This window comes from Dromiciops gliroides, chromosome 4 (genome assembly GCF_019393635.1).
Source record: "Dromiciops gliroides isolate mDroGli1 chromosome 4, mDroGli1.pri, whole genome shotgun sequence".
Taxonomy (NCBI): domain Eukaryota; kingdom Metazoa; phylum Chordata; class Mammalia; order Microbiotheria; family Microbiotheriidae; genus Dromiciops; species Dromiciops gliroides.
Genome location: NC_057864.1, coordinates 376,679,876 through 376,700,078, shown reverse-complemented (window position 1 = coordinate 376,700,078; position 20,203 = coordinate 376,679,876). Strand labels below are relative to the sequence as shown.

The following is a 20,203-nucleotide window of genomic DNA, read 5'->3' as shown; positions in this document are numbered from 1 at the left end:
ATGAGATCGGTCAACTAGGATTTATTAAGTGTGTGTGTGTATCCCCTCATTGCCCCACAAAATAAATAAATAAATAAATATATATATATATATATGTGTATATATATATATATATATATATATATATTTGCAGGACAATGAGGGTTAAGTGCCCATGGTCACACAGCTAGTAAGTGTCAAGTATCTACTATATTTTAAGCATTGTCCTGGGAATTAGACTCATAGATTTAGAGCTAGAAGAGACCTCAGAAACCATCTTGACCACCCCTTCCCATTTTACAGATGAAGAAAACTGAGGCCAATTTTTTTATTGTAAGTTTTTTTTTTGGTAGGGCAATGAGGTTAAGTGACTTGCCCAGGGTCTCACAGCTAATAACTGTCAAGTGTCTGAGGATGGATTTGAACTGAGGTCCTCCTGAATCCAGGGCTGGTGCTTTATCCACAGCGCCACCCTAGCTGCCCCCATTGTAAATCTTAATTCAATTTTTCTTCTGTGTATTTTCCCCCTCTTCAATTCTAAATTTCAACTATTCATCTTTAACTATTCATTAGATCCCTTTGATGAACAGAGCAATCCACATAAACACATTTGCATGGTAATGAATGACCTTGATTTTAATGGTATTTCCTTTATTTCAATCAACGCATGTGGTCTATTTGTACTGTCAAGACCCATATCAAGAAAAAGAGAAAGAGGCATGTATGACCTAATACATGTAGGAAAGGGGGGTGGTGGGGAGAAGAGAACAAATCTGTATTAAGGTCCTACCTCCAAGGGACTGGCTTCCTCATATGATAAAACAATCTAAAGCTTTGTTATAACACTGTTACCTGCATTACAGGTAAACCAGTGTTACTACAATATCTTCCTAGTAACCAGTATTAGAGAACCAGGCTCTAAGACTCATTTGGTTTTATAGTGAATTACTCAACAGAGCAGGTGGTGCAATGAATGGCAAGGCTCCAATAGAAAGACTAAACAATCAAACAGCATTTATAAAGAATGTATATTCTGATAGGTAAGACATGTAAATTATTAGGTACATATGAGACATGGGGCCCATCAAAGTAACCTCAGAGGAAAGGCAGTACGAGAGTCTGGTAGAGATAGAGAGAAAAGCCTTATGTAGGAGGTGGGACTTCAGATGAGACTTGAAGGCAAGAAAGCTAAGAGGTAGAAATGATGAGGGAGAGCATTTCAGGATTATGAAAGTCACTTTTAAAAGAATTGAGATGGAAGACAGAGTGTCAAATATGAGGAACAAGTAGGTCAATCTAGCAAGAGCACAAAATAGAGGGGAATAAAGTGCAAAAAGACTGCAAAGGTAGGAATGAGCCAGACTGTGAAGGCTTTATATACCAAGTCCTTTTAAGGAACTTATTTTTGATCCTGGAAGTAATGGAGAGCCACTGTCATTAACTAAATGGGGCACAGGTGGATGTGGGGGGGGGGAGTGACATATATATACCTTGGCTTTAGGAAAAGCACTCTGGCAGGTGAGTAGAGGAAGCGACAAGCAGAGAGTTGAGAGAAGAAAACCAATGAGAAGGCTATTTCAATAGTGTTAAGGGACTACACTGTATGAGTGGAGAAAAAGTGATGTATACAAGAGTTAGTTGTAAGGGCAGAAATGGTAAGCTCTAGCTTGAGACTGGATATGTGGGGCAAATGAGAAAACAAGGAAACTAAGGTTTCAAGCCTGGTGACTCAAGAGAGTAGTAGTTCCCTCTATAGTAACAGGGAAAATTAGAGGAGGGAAGGGTTTTGAGGGAAAGATAATGACTTCTGTTTTGGACATGCTGGTATCTACATTTCTTGGCTACAGGACATCCAGTTTGAGATGTCCAAAAGGTCATAGAGGTCTGTAACTTAGGATAAAGTAGGATTAGATATATGGATCTAGAAATCTATAAAAAAATAATAACAGAACCTAAGAGAGTTGAGATTTTTGGCATAATCTAGAGCAAAAAGAGAAAAGGGCCCAGCACAGAGGCTTGGGAGATAGTGGGTGGGCCACTGATGAAAAAGCAGAAAAGGAGACTTGAAAAAGATAGACAGGTAGGAGGAAAACCTAGAGAGGAGAGTATCCAGATCAATAATGTCAAATGCTACATAAAGGTCAAGAATGATGAGGACCAAGTAAAAGCTATTCAATTTGGCAATTAAGGGATCACTGGTAACTTTGAAGAGATCAGTTTCAATCAAATGATGAGGTTGGAAGCCAAATTACGGAGGATTTAGAAGTGAGTTAGAAGAAAAGCAGGCATCTAGAGTAGACAGCTTTCTCAAATAGTTTAGCTGAGAAGTGAGAGATGGAATGACAGTAGGAATGGCGAGATCAAAATAAGATTTTTTTAAAGATGTGGAGGCAACATGGATATTTTTGTAATTAGCAGGAAAGGAGTCAGGAGATAGAAGGAAAACTACAGATGACAGTGGGAACGATCTGCTAGAAAAGGTAAGAGGGGATGTGATCAAGGGTGCATGGAGGGTTTGCCTTGGCAAGGAGACAGGCTACTTCTTCAGAGACAAAAATTAACGGGAAGAAATTTGAATCATTGTGCGTTTCTCGAACCTCTAAGAAGCCTAAACAATGTCCATCAACTAAAGTGAGTATATTACAAATTTTCACTTTGTTAATTATTACTTAACCAGCAATGAGAGATGTGGTTATTCTTCTATTTTATTGATAATCAATTATTAAATTAGGATTGAAGGATTTCCTTTCCATTTCCTCATTCAGGGACCAGTCCCTGTGGATCAGTCAGTCAGTCTCTAAAGGACACTGCTAAGAGAAGAGATTGCCCAAATCCTCTAGGCACATTCTCTGTGACCTTGGGGGGGAGGGGAACTTCACCAACTAGAAAATCTTACCTTTAGGAAGTAAGTCTTTGGCCTTACAACCCCACTACTGGGGTCTAGTGTAACCCAGCTTATGAAGGAAAAAACCAACCAAAGCAGTCGGGATAAAGATGGATTCCTTTGTCCAGATTGAAGGAGGCAGCTCAGTCTCATGATCAAGCCACATTCTCAGCAGGAGTTGAAGACTTCTAGCCCACTTCCTTATTAGTATGTCTACACAAACACCTCCATTAATTGTTCACCAATCAGGGTTGATTTTCATCTATTGGGAGTACCTCCTTTTCCAAAGTATCCAAGCATTTAGGGATCTTCATGGTTTGGTCTTTGGTTACCAAAACCACTGACCATCAATTTATTATCAGCTAGCCTAATTAATAAATTATTAATTACCCACAAACTGTATCAGCTGTTATCATAATGAAAATAATTTCACAGACATCACACAGAATGGGAAGGGGTCCAGGGAGACTATGCTGTGGAATAAATAATTATGAAAATGACCAAAATTCCCCAGAGATACTTATCATTTCTTTGCTATATAAACTGTTCTTTCTTTCCCTGACTCATGGTGAAAAATAAATCACTGTACCAAAGTTTCAAATTCCCTATATCTAATTTGGGAACCAGAATCATCTCTTATATTTACATGCCTTTTTCCCCTTTTGAACCAAAAAACTTAATTTTATGTACTGGGCTCAATAAAAGCTACAAAGCAGCTCAACTCACATCCTTTACCTTTACCTTTACAACCCTTCAAGCCTATTAAGTGAAGATACCGTCCTACTTTAGATAAGAGAATGCCAGAATTTAAAGGAATCTCTGTTGAGGTAAAAGTGCCTAGTCTTCTTAAGTGAATATTACAAGAGCAACTCTTTATTGCAGCACTAGAGAGAGCTCCTGGATTAGAATTTGCTATTTAAGGGGGCCTAGAATCTTCTGATAAAACAGTGAACCAAGGGGGTCTCTAATGTTTTGGATAGTGGAGACTGCTCACTTGAATCCTAATCATGATAGATTAGGTAGAATGAAGGGTTAGCTAACAAGGCAAATACTAAATGGGCTAGGGGGGTGGTGGTCACTCAGTGGAGCAAACTTCAGAATTTTGAGGCACATATTCATGCTAATCAGAAGGGTTTATAAGATGCAGGGAAGGGTGTGTGCTAACAGCCTCTAACCATGCTTCTTCCCTCAGGTCTACAGAGGGCTACAACTGAGCTCCAAGTATTTTCTTTCCCATCCTGATCACAGGTGATCATGAGCATTCCAAGCACATGCCCCACAGGCCCACAAGAGGAAGTCATATCAGAAGCACAGTCTGGCAGTCAGAAGGCACAGTTGTAACAGCACTGGACCTGGAAATAGGCAAAACTAACTCTGAATCCTGCCTCAAACATTCAATCCTAGGTAAATCACCTAGCCTTTCTCAGCTTTGTCTCAACTTCCTCAACCTCCTATTTTATCTCAATCTCGTTCAGTTTTCTGATCTGCAAAAGGGCAATAGTAACATCTTCCTCTAAGGATTGTGTTTTGGACTGAATGAGATAACATTAAAGAGCTTCACAAACTATAACACTTTTATAAATCCAAGTTATTGTTATTAAGAGTAGCTTGAGGGGGCAGCTAGGTGGCACAGTGGATAAAGCACTGGCCTTGGATTCAGGAGTACCTGAGTTCAAATCCAGCCTCAGACACTTGACATTAGCTGTGTGACCCTGGGCAAGTCACTTAACCCCCATAGCCCCGCCAAAAAAAAAAAACCTTGTAGCTTGACCTTATGTCCCTGATGGTCAAGAGCATGTTAAACTCTGAGGACAGCAGGGAAGGCTGTCTCAGAAGACAACAGACTTTTCTATTAATCTGTGATTTTTTAAGAACTGTTTAGAAACTCTGGCCTAGAGTAAGTGTCCAAATTTGCAGCCAAGTTGTAACACACTCTGAGCAGAATAAGTACTCAAGAGTGTTTCAAATTTCTAGAGGCTACAGTTGGTAGTCCAAGTGCAAAAAAACCTGGCAGGCTCCCTTGGGGGTGCATGAACTTGGTGTTGTTGTTTTTTAAAACATATTTTGATAACTTTTTCAATAAAATTGGTTTCCTTTGTATTACCGTGTATTTTATTTTCTGCACTTAAAATACATTATTCTGAGAAAGAGTCCATGGGCTTCACCAGACTGCCCAAGAGGATCTATCACACAAAAAAGTTTAAGAACCCACATTCTTAAGGGAAAATGTCCAAAGAGTTGGAAAAGGAATGTCTCTTCCTTTCCTGAAGAAAAACAGGAGGTCCTCATTGGGGAAATCTTATCACATTCTAAAAACAAAAGAACATGTTTCTCAGTCACGACACAGATGGAAGCTGAGTGGGGGGGGGGGAGAATGGAAAGGAAGGGGGAGAGGAAAGGAAGAATATTTCAATAAAGCAAAATCAATTTGAGCTTTTGAAAACAATTCAGCTTAAAACAAAAGTATATCTATTTTGTGTTAGAACTTCCAATAAACTATCTTAAAGCATACCCAATAAGGATATAGTGGTAAATGGAAGGCTTTACATTAGCATCCTAGAACTGGAAGCTCATGGAAGTTAGAGGTCACCCTTCCAAAAAATGTTAGCACTTGTGCTACAGGCAAATGTGTGGGCACCAGTCTTGAAGCTTTGATTTTTGAACAATTTTATCATAATTAACTAACCTAATTTAATGTCCTTGTGGTATAATAACACCTAATAACACCTTCATTTTTCATAAACAGGTCTTGAAAAGGTTAAATGCCTGCAAAAAGCAGGCACTTAATATTTAATTGAATCTGTTGAATAGCCAGTAAATTATGTTCTCCGACTGCCTCTCTGAACCTGTGTCCCCATCTCCAAGGTTCTATATTTTCATCTCTTATACTCAATACCATTTAAGTGAGCTCATGTACCCTGATAACTTTAGCCACCAATCTGATACAAATGACTGCCGAATATTTACATCCAGGATCGTTTGAGTTTCAATCATTTCTTTTATATTACCTACCAGGACTGATCAATGCTTGGGTGTCTCATCAACATCTCAAACTAAACATATCTTTCTTCCAAAATCAGTCCCGTTTTTTCTTACTCTCCCATTTCTCCTTGCATATCCAATCAGTTGACACTAAAGTGGCATCACTTAAACCTCCCTAATTTCTCTTATTTACATTCCTTTCACTTTTTATTCCACCACCACCCTGGTTCTGTCCACACTCCTCCTCACCTCCGGCCTGGGTTATTGCAATAACCTCCTGCTTGGTTTCCCTGCCTCAAATTTCTCCTTGCTCTAGTCTGTCTTCTACTCAGCTGTCAAATTGATCTTCCTAAAACACAAGTCTGATCTATCTCACCCATTTGATAAATTCTAGTGATTAAATACTGTTAGGCCCTTAAAGCTTAAACTAGCCCCTTCCTACCTTGCAAATGTTCTTATACCTCCTCCTCTCCACTTATGATCCTGCTGAACACTGACCTTCTTGCTGTTTCCTACACAAAACACTCCCATGTCCTGACTCCAGGTATTTTCAGTGACTGTCTCCCCGCGCCCCCCCCCACCCCAAATTCTCCCTTCTCGTCCCCATCTGCTGGTTTCTTACAAGTCTAAGCTAGTCTCACCTACAAGAAGCCTTTCCAAGTAATCATTCTTAGTGTCTTCCCTGTATTATCTCCAATTTATCCTGCATATATCTTATTTGGAATTAATTGCTGACATATCATCTCCCCCATCAGACTGTGAGGTCCTTGAAAGCAGGGACTGTTTTATTGCCTTTCTTTGTATCTCTAGTGCTTAGCACATAGTAGGTGTTTAATAAATGCTTGATGATATGTTGACTTCTGTTGGTAGTACTACCCCTCTCTCTGTATCCTAGGCTAGAAATCTTGGAATCTGACTCCTTCACTTTTGTCCCCTGCCATTAAGTCCTATAGTTTCTTTTTTCAAAATGTTTCTGACAACGTACCCTTCCCTTTCTATTTATACTTCCAACAGCCCAATCTAGATCTTAATGAACTTGCACCTGGATTAATGCACAAATTTCCTATCTGTCTCCACTCTCTCTCCTTTCCAACAAGCCATCTAGTAACAGTGCTTTAAGATTACCCTTCCTGGGGCAGCTAGGTGGCGCAGTGGATATAGCACAGGCCCTGGATTCAGGAGGACCTGAGTTCAAATTTGGCCTCAGACCCTTGACACTTACTAGCTATGTGACCCTGGGCAAGTCACTTAACCCCAATTGCCCCCCCACACACACACACACAGATTACCCTTCCTAAAATACAGTTTTCATAATAGCACTTTTTTCAAATGGTGCCCAATGCCTACAGGACAAAATCCTAAATCTTTATTTAGCTTGGTATTCAAGACCTCCACAATTTGGACCCAACCTACCTTTTCCAGGCTCATTGCTTCTGCATGAACTCCCCCTCAAGTTTCCTGAAGATGGCCTGAATTTTCCCACATCTGTTCTTTTGCTCTCATTTCTCAATCTATCAACCTTTCTACCTAAAATCCTTACCTCCCATCCAAGTTCTAGTTCAAATCATACCTTTTAAGGAAAAGCTTCCCCTGATAACCCCCAGTCAAATGCCATATTACTTGGCATTTCTTTGCATTATCATTATTTCTTTATTACTTGGAATAGCAACATATTATCATAGATTTATATATAGAAAGGACCTTGAGGGTCATCTAGTTCAGGGCTTCTTAAACTTTCTCCACTCGTGACCCCTTTTCACCCAAGAAATTTTTACATGACCCCATATATATATATAAGCTTTTGCTGATGCCAAATTTTTCACAACCCCTACATTCAGTTACATGACCTCATATGGGGTTGTGACCCATAATTTAAGAAGCTTTGATCTAGTTCAATCCTTTCATTTAACAAATGTAGAAACTAAGGCCCAGATAGTTAAACCTAAAGTAATACAGGTGACTTTGTAAGTGCTGCAGTTCAAATTGAGTTTCTGACTACAAATTTAATGCCCTTTCTACTATACCACAAATTATATGTATCTGCTCTCATCAAATATATCATCACCATGCAATATTGTGCCATTATTACAACACCTATTTCATAATAGGCATTCAATATTTAATTGAAGAAAAACTGGGGGTTTAGCAAGAAAGGGTAGAAGTTGACCCCACTCATGTGCTCACACAGAGGTTACAGTCTCTCAATGTTGTTTTTTTTCTCTAGGCCTTAATCCAACCCATCTTTGTGTTTTATTTGAAATGGCACGTTCATCAAATACAGAGAATTCCTTTGATTTTGCTCTTGAGGGCTAGGATAAAAAAAAAAGTCCCTGTAGGTTACATACAGTCAAAAGGAGCTTCCCTTCCACCATTTTCTCAAGTCTTTAATAATCCTAAATTTTGCTATTCCTACTCCCCAAGGTATCCTTAAAACTACTTTATCAGACTTAAAACTTCTTCAAGCCTTTCCAGCCCTCATCTTCCTCAATATTGATGCCATGATATGGAATAAAAAGTTTAAATTAACCTATTATATACAGCTTTCCTGGGACAACAACTGAAAAAAAATAATTGCAACACCAGCTTATTTCCTGCAAGCTGCAGAGTAAGCCATTCAATTCATTCTTTGAAATCTCCCACAATCAAAAGGGAATTGCTACACACCAGCAGCCTTGAAGGAAAGCTTTCTTCATTGGAGAACACAAACACAAAATGACCTTCTCTATTAAGAAAATATCCCTGTGCTGGAAAGGATGACATCAAGTTTTAAATATATATCATTAGGTATAGCTGAAATACCAAACAACCAAATGTTTTTTCCAGTATCTGATTAGAAGCAACATAGCAATATCTAGCTAAAATGAGACAAAGAAAACCAATTCCTGGGTTTAAAAAACAAGGGAAAGCAGGCAAGGCGAACTAACACCTATACCTTGAAGGTGACAGGGTACATCATATTCAATTTCATCATGTCTTGATGGGCTTAAGAACAGGGTTCCATCCACTAGAGGGAACTGTTCAAATACTGGGAGGGCCCGGTGGCAAAGGGCACAGTTTACAACATTTCTGTGGCTGGCACTAAGGGCAGCAAGAATGAATTTCCGTAGATCCTCCCCTTGGCCTACTTGAGCATCATCTTCCATCCTTACATGGAAAGTGTTCAACTTGTGCCTGGGGATGTGAGCCAGGAGCTCTGAGAGGTCAAGCCTCCTCAGAAATTGCACTGGAGCATCAAAATGCCCACCCCTGTGTGCTGGCAAGCCAGCTGCCCCATAGTCAAAGTGGGCATTCCGGAACATGCCCCCTCCAGTCATATTCTTTTTGTGAGGCTCCAAGTGAATGGCGTTCTTTAAAAATTCCCCAAGGTATCTGGAGGAGCGGGGTCCACTGAAATGGGCTGGAGAGAGAATAGAGTACCCTGTCGGAGGAGACTGGCCAGGAGAACCACAGGGGGAGCGCACTCCATAGCCCCCTGCATTAACCCCTTTCTCCTGGGAATTCTGTCTGTCCATAGAATGACGCCGTGGGAGGTCATGACTCAGTCCTTTCTGGGCCTTGTTAAGAGGCCTGCACTTTTTCACCTCCTCCCCAGCCTCTGCCATTGGCCTCCCCGTGCTCTTCTCTGACATGGACTTCTTCTTTTTTTCATCCTGCATTCGCTTCACCTGGTACCAGTCCGTATCTTTCTTCAAGTGGCCTTGTCCACAGCGGCAAGAGCAGAAACGAAAGGCCAGGTCATAGCCCTTCTTGGTCCACATGTTCTGACGACACTGCTTTTCGTTCCAACTCCGGGCTCGGCCAATGCAGTTAAACTGGACCAGGATACTGCTTTCCCACTCATAGAAACACTGAAGATGCATCCATGTGCTGTAGGGGCAGTGCTCATTGTTGCAGACCACCTTCTGGTAATCATCCTTGTCAAGATCGACTGGCCTTCCAAAGCTGCAGATGAGTGGCGTGGCACAAGGTGCTTCTGAGGAAAACAAAACAGACAAGTCAACCAGGATGGACACTTAATGTCATTTATGTTACACTACACTGAGTTTCATGCTGACACATGTTTTGAGATAAAAGCTATCATTTCGACCCAACCTGATAAAGCAAAAGGTATTGTCAAGGTCTTGCAAAAAATACATATAGAATGAGACATGTATGTATCCTCAGGCAAGCTCTTAGTTTCTTTAAGGGATGGCCTAGAATCAGTGTTCTCAACTTAGGGTCCCTTAAGGACTGTAAAAAGTACATGGATAGATTTAAGAGGATTAATGAACTTGGATGAGAAAAAAAATCACATCTTTATTTTCACTAACTGCTGGCATTTAGCATTTCCTTCCATTATGAATGGATGCAATAAGACATCCTTCTGGGATTTTCACCACACTGCCCAATGGGTCCAATAAACAGACAAAAAATGGTTAAGAATCCCTAGCGCCTATATGATCTCTAAAGTCTCTTCCAGGTCTTGATTATATTATCTTATGATTTTCTGTCCCACTGCAAATGAGGATAGAAGTAAACTTTAAAAAAAAAAACCCACGCACATTTGTATTCTGCTTCTGACAATAGCAGCAGAGCTTCCAGAGACTTTTTAAAAGCCTCATAACTAACAGAGTTGGAAAGATTATCTTTGGTAATAGCACAGCAATCATCCTACAAGAACAAATTCAGTGAAACAAAAACTGATATAAAATTAAACCTAAGCTTAACCAGGTACCCATTCACCTGAACCTCAAAAAAAAGCACAATAAAATGTTACTGATATTAGAACACTTATTTCGTAAAGATCAGTTAAATTGTAACATAACCGTAAACAATTACCAGAAATTCCACATTACTCTTACAGAAAGTGCAATAGCTCTGTACAGATTTTTGAAGCTTCTGGAAGTCTACCAGATCTACAAGTCACTGAAATTACGTATCCAACACAAACTGGACTGCTGCTGAGGGTCTAACAGACCCAACACTTAATTATAAATATAAAAAACTACAGTTGGATTTAAAAGGTTATGGTCACTTGATTTTTAAATTAAAATGGAGCAAAAAACTAAAACAATACTTTGAATAATATAATTTCACTTCCTTTTGTCACTGATTATTGGGAGGGAGGGGGTTCATTTCCTCATCTATAAAATAAAGAGTCATCAGAAAAATGAACTCCTAAGCTCAACATCTATGATGGGGGGTGGGCGGTAGGGGGAGGAGGTTTACATAAAAAGGATGAGAGAGAAGACTCAGGAAGGTAGGGAAAGAAAAAATACATATAGTCATAACAACAGAAATATACAAGTCCCAGCAACTCAGAGGGAAAACCACTACTACATAAAGGTAAACCTATAGAGAAATGAAAACGCAGAGAAGCACAGAACCTCCTAAAATTTGATTAGCCCAGACTATCAAGAGCTAGAACTGTGGGACTTCACTATTAACCCCTCTCTTTTGAAATGATAGTCAACCACTGTGCTCAGACATAGTAAAATTTACCACAGTAAAATTAACACAAGGCCGGATGCCAGGAAACTCTGGGCTGGAGATTTCCTACCCATGACCTATTCCCTGATCATATTTTTCAGTTTGCTGTGGCCAAAATTAAAATGAAAAACATGCCATTAAATGACAAAAAAACTTATTAAAATCTACCTTTTTACACTAAAGAAGCAATTATCTACCATGAGTTTTTAGTTCCCTGACTTTTATGAGAGATCCCAAGCTCTAAAGCAGCACTAAAATTATCACTCTTCATCAGCTATTTGTCACTTCATACAACACTCTTACGTCAGCTAACCTCTCTGGACCTCAGTTCCTTGATCTGTAAAATGAGATGGTTAAATGACATAATCTCTAAGATCTTTTCCAATTCTAAAAATCTTACATTCCTGCAATTTTCCTCAGCTCACTTAATTTTTTAAAATTTTTTTTCCAAATTACACATAAAAGCAAATTTTGACATCAACTTTTTTTAAACTTTGTGTTCCAACTTTTCTTCCTCCCTCCCTTCCCACCCCCACCGCAAGAACTCAAACAATTCAACATAAATTATACATGAGTAATTATGGAAAAACATTAGCTAGGCTGTGAGAGAAAAGAGATAAAAACAAAACCAGATTAAGGAATTTTCAAAAAAAAATGTGTTTCAGTCTGTTTTCAGATACCATCAGTTCTTTCTCTGTAGATGGACTGTAATTTTTCATATGTTCTTCAGAGTTATATTGGATCATTGCCTTGCTGAAAATAACCACGTGCTTCCCAGCAGATTAACTACTATTATGCTATTATTTTGTATACAGTACATTTCTCTCTGCTTCAGTTCATGTGGGTCTTTCCAGGTTTTTCTGATAGCATCCTGTTCATCATAATTTTTATATAGTACCTTGAACTTGACAGAGAATTTTCTTCACAATAGCCCAGCAGAGTAGGTACCATACGTTTTGACATTGTAGTCAATCATCATAACTATTTCCCTCCATCCCATTCCCTTCCAATGATATTTACTCTAGTCTATCTTATTTTGCCCTTTTCCTCCTCAAAAATGTTTTGCTACTGACTGCCCCCTCCTCCACTCCACCCTTCCCTCCTCATCCTCTTCCCCTCCTACTTTTCTGTAGGGTTAAATAGATTACTCTTCTCAATTGGGTGTGTCTGTTATTCCTTTCTTGGGCCCACTCTGATGAGGTTAAGGCCTTTGAGCTAATTCTGTTTCCTAAATTTTTCTTCCTCCCTCCCTCAACTCTCCCTATGAAATCAAGCAATTCAATATATGTCATACATGTGGTGTTATGCAGAACATCTTCATCTTCCTCAAAAGTGTTTTGCTTTTTACAGCTCTGTCCCCCAAACTTCCTAAATCTCCTTCCCTTCTTCTCCCCACCCCCCCATCTCCTCCTCCCACTTTTCCTCAGGGCAAAAATATATTACTATACCCCCTTGAGTTTGTATGTTATTCCCTCTTTGAGCCAATTCTGATGATAGTGAGGTTCACTCACTCCCCCACTCCTTCCCCCTTTTCCTCCCCTCCATAAGCTTTTTTCTTGTCTCCTTCATGTGAGCTACCTCTCCCCTTCCCCCTCCCCCAGTCTATTCCTCCTATACCTCAACCCTATTTTAAAGATGCCATCATGGGTTAGCTAGGTGGCACAGTGGATGAAGCACCAGCCCTGGGCCCAGGAGGCCCAGAGCCAAATTCCAGCCCTAGACACTAGACAACCCACCCTGTTTGTTGCACAAAGAACAAGGATACACAAAAAATAAATACTTTACAAATACCATCCCTTCATAATCAGTTCATACTTGTGTCCTCTGTATTCCTTACTGAAAAAGTTCTTATGAGTTGGAAGTATTATTTTCCTGTGTATGAATGTAAACAGTTTAACCCTTTAATGTCCCTCATGATTTCTTTTGCCTGTTTACCTTTTTATGATTCTCCAGGGTCTTGTATTTGAAAGTCAAATTTTCCATTCAGTTCAGGTCTTTTCATCAAAAATGCCTGAAAGTCCTCTTTTTCATTGAAGTCCCATTATTTTCTCTGAAAAATTATAGGCAGTTTTGCTGGGTATGTGATTTTTGGCTGTAGTCCCAGTACCTTTGCCCTCTGGAATATCATATTCCATGTCCTCCGGTCCTTTAATGTAGATGGTGCTAGATCTTGCTTTATCCTTATTGGAGCTCCACAGTATTTTTTCTAGCTGCTTGCAATATTTTCTCCTTGACTTGGGAGTTCTGGAATTTGGCTATAATATTCCTGGAGGTTTTCCTTTTTGGGATCTCTTTCAGGAGGTGATTGGTGGATTCTTTCAATTTCTATTTTAGCTTCTGCTTCTAGAATATCAGGGCTATTTTCCCTCACAATCTCTTGGAGGATGGTGTCTAAACTCTTGTTTTGGTCATGGTTTTCAGGTAGTCCAATGATTTTCAAAGTATCTCTCCTGGATTTATTTTCCAGGTCAGCTGTTTTTCCAAGGAGATATTTCACATTGCCCTCTATTTTTTCATTCAATTGGATTTGCTTTACTGCGTCTTGGTTTCTCATAAGGTCACTAGCTTCCATTTGTTCAATTCTAATTCTTAGGCAATCATTTTCATCAGACAGTTTTTTAAATCTCCTTTTCCATTTGACTTTTCAAACTGTGGACTTTTTTTCTCATGACTCTTCTGCATCACTCTCATTTCTCTTTCTATTCTTTCCTTCCTCTCTCTACGTCTTCCTTCTATCTCTCCTACTTTCTCTTCAAAGTCGCTTTTGAGAGCTTCCATGGCCTGAGACTAGTTCATATTTTTCTTGGAAGCTTTGGATGGATATCAATTGCTCATGGATAGGCAGAACTAATATAGTAAAAATGACAATACTGCCTAAATTAATTTATTTATTCAGTGCCATACCAATCAGACTACCTAAAAATTATTTTATAGAGCTAGAAAAAATAATAACAAAATTCATCTGGAAAAACAAAAAATCAAGAATATCCAGGGAAATAATGAAAAAAAATTCACAGGAAGGTGGGTTAAGGATACCAAACCTGGAGCTTTACTATAAAGCGGCAGTCATCAAAACTATCTGGTACTGGCTAAGAAATAGAGTGGTAGATCAATGGAATAGGCTAGGCACAGGAAACGCAGTAGTAAATGACACTAGTAATGTAGTGTTTGATAAACCCAAAGACTCCAGCTTCTGGGATAGGAACTCAGTATTTGACAAAAACTGCTGGGAAAACTGGAAGACAGTATGGCAGAAATTAGGCATAGACCAACATCTTACACCTTATACTAAAATAAGGTCAAAATGGATACATGATTTAGACATGAGGTGATACCATAGGTAAATTAGGAGAGAAAGGAATAGTCTACCTATCAGATCTTTGGAAAGGAAGCTTTGGATGTAGGGGCCCTGTGGTTGATTTCCTCTTCTGAGGGTGCACCTTGATCTTCCTCGTCGCTAAAGAAACTTTCTATAATTCTGAACTTTCTTTGTTTGCTCATCTTTTACTTGACTTTAAACTCTCCACTGTCGGGGAGCCTGCTTCTCAGCTCCACTCCTGTTCCCAGCTTCAGAGGGTCACAGGTGTTTTGGTTTGAGGGAGGGCAGGTTTTACTCTCGCCTGGCCTGTTCTCTGGTTTGGAGATAACCTCAAGCCTACTTACTAAACAACCAACCAGCAAAGCTTTCTGTGGTGTGGTTCTTAGCTTTGACGAGCCTGTGCCTCTATCCCCCCCTCCTCAGCTCACTTTAACAAGAGCCTCTATATGACTCCTCTATGATGCTGCTTTCTGAATTATTATAGATCGTCATCAATAAAGCTAATAAAAATGCTGCTGGACACAAATTCACAAGACTATAATGAGTATAATTTGTTGAATACAATATAAAGTGTAGGTTTCCTAAAAGAATTCTAGGTAAAGGATCTTTATTAAAGGGCAACATTTTTTTTTAAGCTAATGGAATTAAAAGAAAATAAAGCACCATTAGTGTTCAATCCAACAAAACATGTATTATACCACACCCACTATATGCCAGGTGCTGCTGGATACAAAAATTAAAAAAACCAACAACCTACTTGCTGCCTTTAAGAAGATTACAATTTAGAAGGACAAACACATGTAAAAGTAACCATGGGGGGGCAGCTAGGTGGCACAGTGGATAAAGCACTGGCCCTGGATTCAGGAGGACCTGAGTTCAAATCCAGCCTCAGACACTTGACACTAGCTGTGTGACCCTGGGCAAGTCACTTAACCCACAATGCCCTGCCCCTCCCCCCAAAGTAACCATGATTCAAGTTTGAATCAAATAAATGTGCACAAAACATCAGAAAGCCATGAGAGATCCATGAGCTGGCACAGAACATCAGAAAGCCATGAGAGATCCATGAGTTGGTTGTAGGGGGGTGAGAGTCAGGAGATGCTGGGAGGACCAAGACTCAAAACCATTCCAAGGAGACAGCACCTCAGTTGGACTTTGAAGGAAAGGATTTCAATATTTTTTCGCAAGAGGATTCTATTGTACCTGGCTTTCCACCTAATATTCTCTATAATATATAGAAATTTTCTTTAAAATCTGCTTCACAAAAAATGCTCTAAATCACTATTAATTAGAGAAATGCAAATTAAAATAACTCTGAGGTACCACCTCACAACTATCAGATTGGCTCAAATGACAGAAAAGGAAAATGAGGAATGTTGGAGAGGATGTGGGAAAACTGGGACAATGACTCACTGCTGGTGGAGTTGTGAATGGATCCAACCATTCTAGAGAGCAATTTGGAACTGTGCCCAAAAAGCAATCAAATTGCATACCCTTTGATCCAGCAATACCACTACTAGGTCTGTATCCCAAAGAAATCATAAAAAAAGGGGAAAGGACCCACTTGTACAAACGTATTTATAGCTGCTCTTTTTGTGGTGGCAAAGAACTGAAAATTGAGGGGATGTCCATCAAGTGGGGAATAGCTTAACAAGTTGTGGTACAATGAGTGTAATGGAATACTAGCGTCCTATAAGAAATAATGGGCAAGCAGATTTCATAAAACCCTAGAAAGACACATAAACTGATACAAAGTTAAGTGAGCAGAACCAGAACACTGTACAAAGTAATATCAACATTGTGTGATACATCAACTATGAACAACTTAGCTTTCCTCAGCAACACAATGATCTAAGACAATTCCAAAAGACTAGTGATGGAAAATGCTGTTCACATTCAGAGAAAAAACTATGAAGTCTGAATGCAGATTGAAGCATATTATTTTCACTTTATTTTTTTGTTTTTTTCCTTTTGGTCCGTTTCTCCTTTCACAATGTGACTAATATGGAAATGTTTACATGATTGCATATATATAACCTATATCAAATTGCTTACCATTTTAGGGAGGGAGAAAATTTGGAACTCAAATTTTTCTAAATGAATGTTAAAAATTGTCTTTACATGTAATTGGAAAAAATAAAATACTATAAAAAATAAATTAAATCTGCTTCACAAGCTCACCTTCTAGCTAAAACATGGCCCCTCTACCCCACCCAAAGTAACTAGTTTGCTATTCCCTCACAACATCTTCTTATACCTTATCTATACTTTTCAAGCACTGGTCTCTTTACTGTACTGGAAACAAGATACTGCATCCCCCAGCACCAGGCATTTTCACTGGCTGTCCCTCATGCTTAGAACTCTTTCCCTCATCTCCATCTCCTGACATTCTTTTAAATCTTAGCTGTAATGAGATATCCCAATAGCCTTACCCAATGAGCCATCTTGATTCTGGCCTCTTTATTCATGATGCGCTCTTCTTTGTGCAGATCAACATACTACTTATTCCTGTACCATTGAGAAAATGATCTTTGGTCCTATATGTCACTGTATTGTCAGTCAGCTGATGAGTATTTAAAAAGTCCCTGCTCTCAAAGAGCTCACAGTCTAATGGAAACTGAAAATATAAGTTTTCATCACTTATCAGATTCTCACCCAGTTTATTATTCAATTAAATAAGCTATATTCAAACAATAAGCATTTACTAAGGCCTTTAAAAAAAAAAAGAACTAAATACATTTCAGGCACTAAACCAGGCCACTGGCCAGTAGAAAGGAAATGGTACTAATATGAAGAACAAAGAGACTGTCGTATCACTACTATGTAGAAATCTCCAGGGATGTCCCCTAGCATCACACCATTTACTTATTTACAGAATACGTACATGGAGTAGAGTCTTTTGAACTTGATCTTGACCCTTTATAATGGCTTCTAAACTAATCACAATTGAAACTGCTCTCCAAAGTTACTAGTGATCTAAAGGTCTGATTTATCTTTTCTCAGTCCTCATCCTTGTTGACCTGCTTTTTTTTTTGGTGGGGGGCGGGGGAAGGCAGTGGGGGTTAAGTGACTTGCCCAGGGTCACACAGCTAGTAAGTGTCAAGTGTCTGAGGCTGGATTTGAACTCAGGTACTCCTGAATCCAGGGTTGGTGCTTTATCCACTGCCCCCTTGACCTGCATTTGATACATGTTGACAACCTTCCACTCCCAGATAATGTCTCCTCTCTCAAGATTTTCCTGACTCTCTCGGTTGTCTTGCTCTGTTCCTCAGCCTCCTTTGTTGTCTTATCATTCTTTCGGGCCTCCTAACTGGGTATTTCACAAGGCTCTGTCCTGGGCCCCTTGCTTTTCTTTCCCTACAAGCTATCTGCTGACCATATTAGCTCTAATGGTTTTATGATTTCTATGCAAATGACTCACAGATTTGTATATCTGGCCCAACCTTCTACCCTGAACTTCAATCCTACATCACTAACTGCCTATTGTATATATTTCAAAATGAACATGCCAGGAACTTTTCAAAGTCAAGATGTCCAAAACAGAACTCATTTTCCCCTAAACCCACTTCTTTCTTCCAAATTTCCCTCTTTCTGTCAAAGGCACCATGAATATTCCAGCATCTCAGCTTTGCAACCAAGTTCATAATCCCTGCCTTATCCTTGATTCCTCATTCTCACTCATTACACATATCCAATCAGTTGCCAAATCTTGCCATTTCCAACTCTTGATTCTTGACTCTAAACTGTTCTCTCTAATCACACAGCCTCCTGAGTTCAGGCCCCCATCACCTTTTGCCTGCTATTCCTGCCTCAAGTTTCTCCTTAATCCAATATGCCATTCATACAATTGCCAAAGTGATTTTCTTTAAATGCAGATCTGACCATGCTACTGCCCTATGCAGATAATTCTAGTGGCTGCCTATATTGTCTCTGCAACAGAATATAAATTCTGCCATATTTTAAAGTCCTTCACAAGCTAGGGCCAATCTCTCTCTTTGTTCCTCCATACATGACACTGCTTCCAGTCTCCATACCTTTCCCATAGCCCTGTGCTCCACGTGCCCAGGAATATACTCTCTCCTCCTTGCATCCGCCTCATAGGATAATTTTTTTTTCAAGACTCCATCCACTCAAGCACCACTTTCTACATAAAGCCTTTCCTCAGACTCATGCCCTCCCCCTTCCTACCTTGCATCTCTTTATAGTTATTCTGCATAAAGGATGTCTCAAAAGACTCTGGGGATTATACTTATATATGCCCTAGCTGTCTCCCTTATTAGAATGTAAGCTCCCTGTGAGCAAGGAACATAAATAAGTGCTTAATACATACCTTTTGATTAACTGATAATATTGCCCACAGGGTCTTGACACTTGCCAATCTTATATTACTGATTTCAAGTTCATCCTATTTGCCACATGACTGTCCATACCATAGAAGAGATGAAAAGAGAGGTGAGAGGAAGAATAGGATAAAGTTCCAATTTAATTGAAAAAAAAAAAAGGATAAAATTCTTATTTGACTAAAAACTGAAAAACAAAAAGTATTTTTAATGCTGTGTTTCAGTCATTTTTTTCAGTTGTGTCCAACTTCATGACCCTATTTGGGGTTTTCTTGGCAAAGATACTGGAGTGGTTTGCCATTTCCTTCTCCAGTTCACTTTACAAATGAAGAAACTGAGGCAAACAGGGTTAAGTGACTTGCCTAGGGTCACCCAGCTAGCGTCTGAGGCCACAATGCTCTATCCATTATGCCACCTAGCTGCCTTGACATTACCCAAGCACAGATGTGCTGATGGCAGCACCTTCTTCTATAGCTGGAATATAGTAAGGAATTTAAATTTAGTACTGGTCTATGACCAATTTAATACACATCACAGGAGGCAAATATATGTGGCAACCCTGAAACTATTCTATCAGCCATATAATTAATAAAGACATTAAAGAATACTAAGGAAATAAAAATTTTATGGACCTTAGAATATATTTTCTCTCAATCTGTTACTCAAATAAGCCTAATTCCAACCCCCACACAAAAACAAATACCCTTAAAACCATTAAGGTAGAATACTAAGGGCAGCTAGGTGGTGCAGTGGATAAAGCACTGACCCTGAATTCAGGAGGACCTGAGTTCAAATCCAGCCTCAGACACTTGACACTTACTAGCTGTGTGACCCTGGGCAAGTCACAACCCTCATTGCCCTGCAAAAACAAAACAAAACAAAACAAAAAACAACTGAAATTTAGGGTACACTGCCCCAGTAGTCAAGGAGATCACTGGAGATAATCTGGGAGAGCACTTGTTCTGAAATCTGAAGGTTCAAATTACTTCTGTCACTATATGTAACCATGGGCAAGTAATGACATCCCTTGGTCCTCAATTTCCTTATCTAGAAAATGGGGGAGTTGGAATAGATAGCTTCTGAGGTCCCAGCTAGCTCTAGATCTATGATCTGATATGTGTTCTTTTAATCAACAATAGTAAAAGTAGCTGATAATTACCTAACATTTTAATATTTACCAAAACCTTAACATATTATCTCAAATGAAAAGCATAACCACTCTGCCATATA

At 39.3% G+C, this 20,203-nt stretch overlaps 1 protein-coding gene across 1 annotated transcript in view; it reads right to left on the bottom strand.

Moving 5' to 3' along the window:
* Positions 1-20,203, bottom strand: part of HECA (hdc homolog, cell cycle regulator) — a 54,312-nt gene that overhangs the window by 8,819 nt on the left and 25,290 nt on the right. The window contains exon 2 of the mRNA XM_043962360.1: positions 8,778-9,818. Coding sequence (XP_043818295.1) covers positions 8,778-9,818 — 1,041 coding nt within the window. The remainder of the gene's footprint in view (positions 1-8,777; positions 9,819-20,203) is intronic.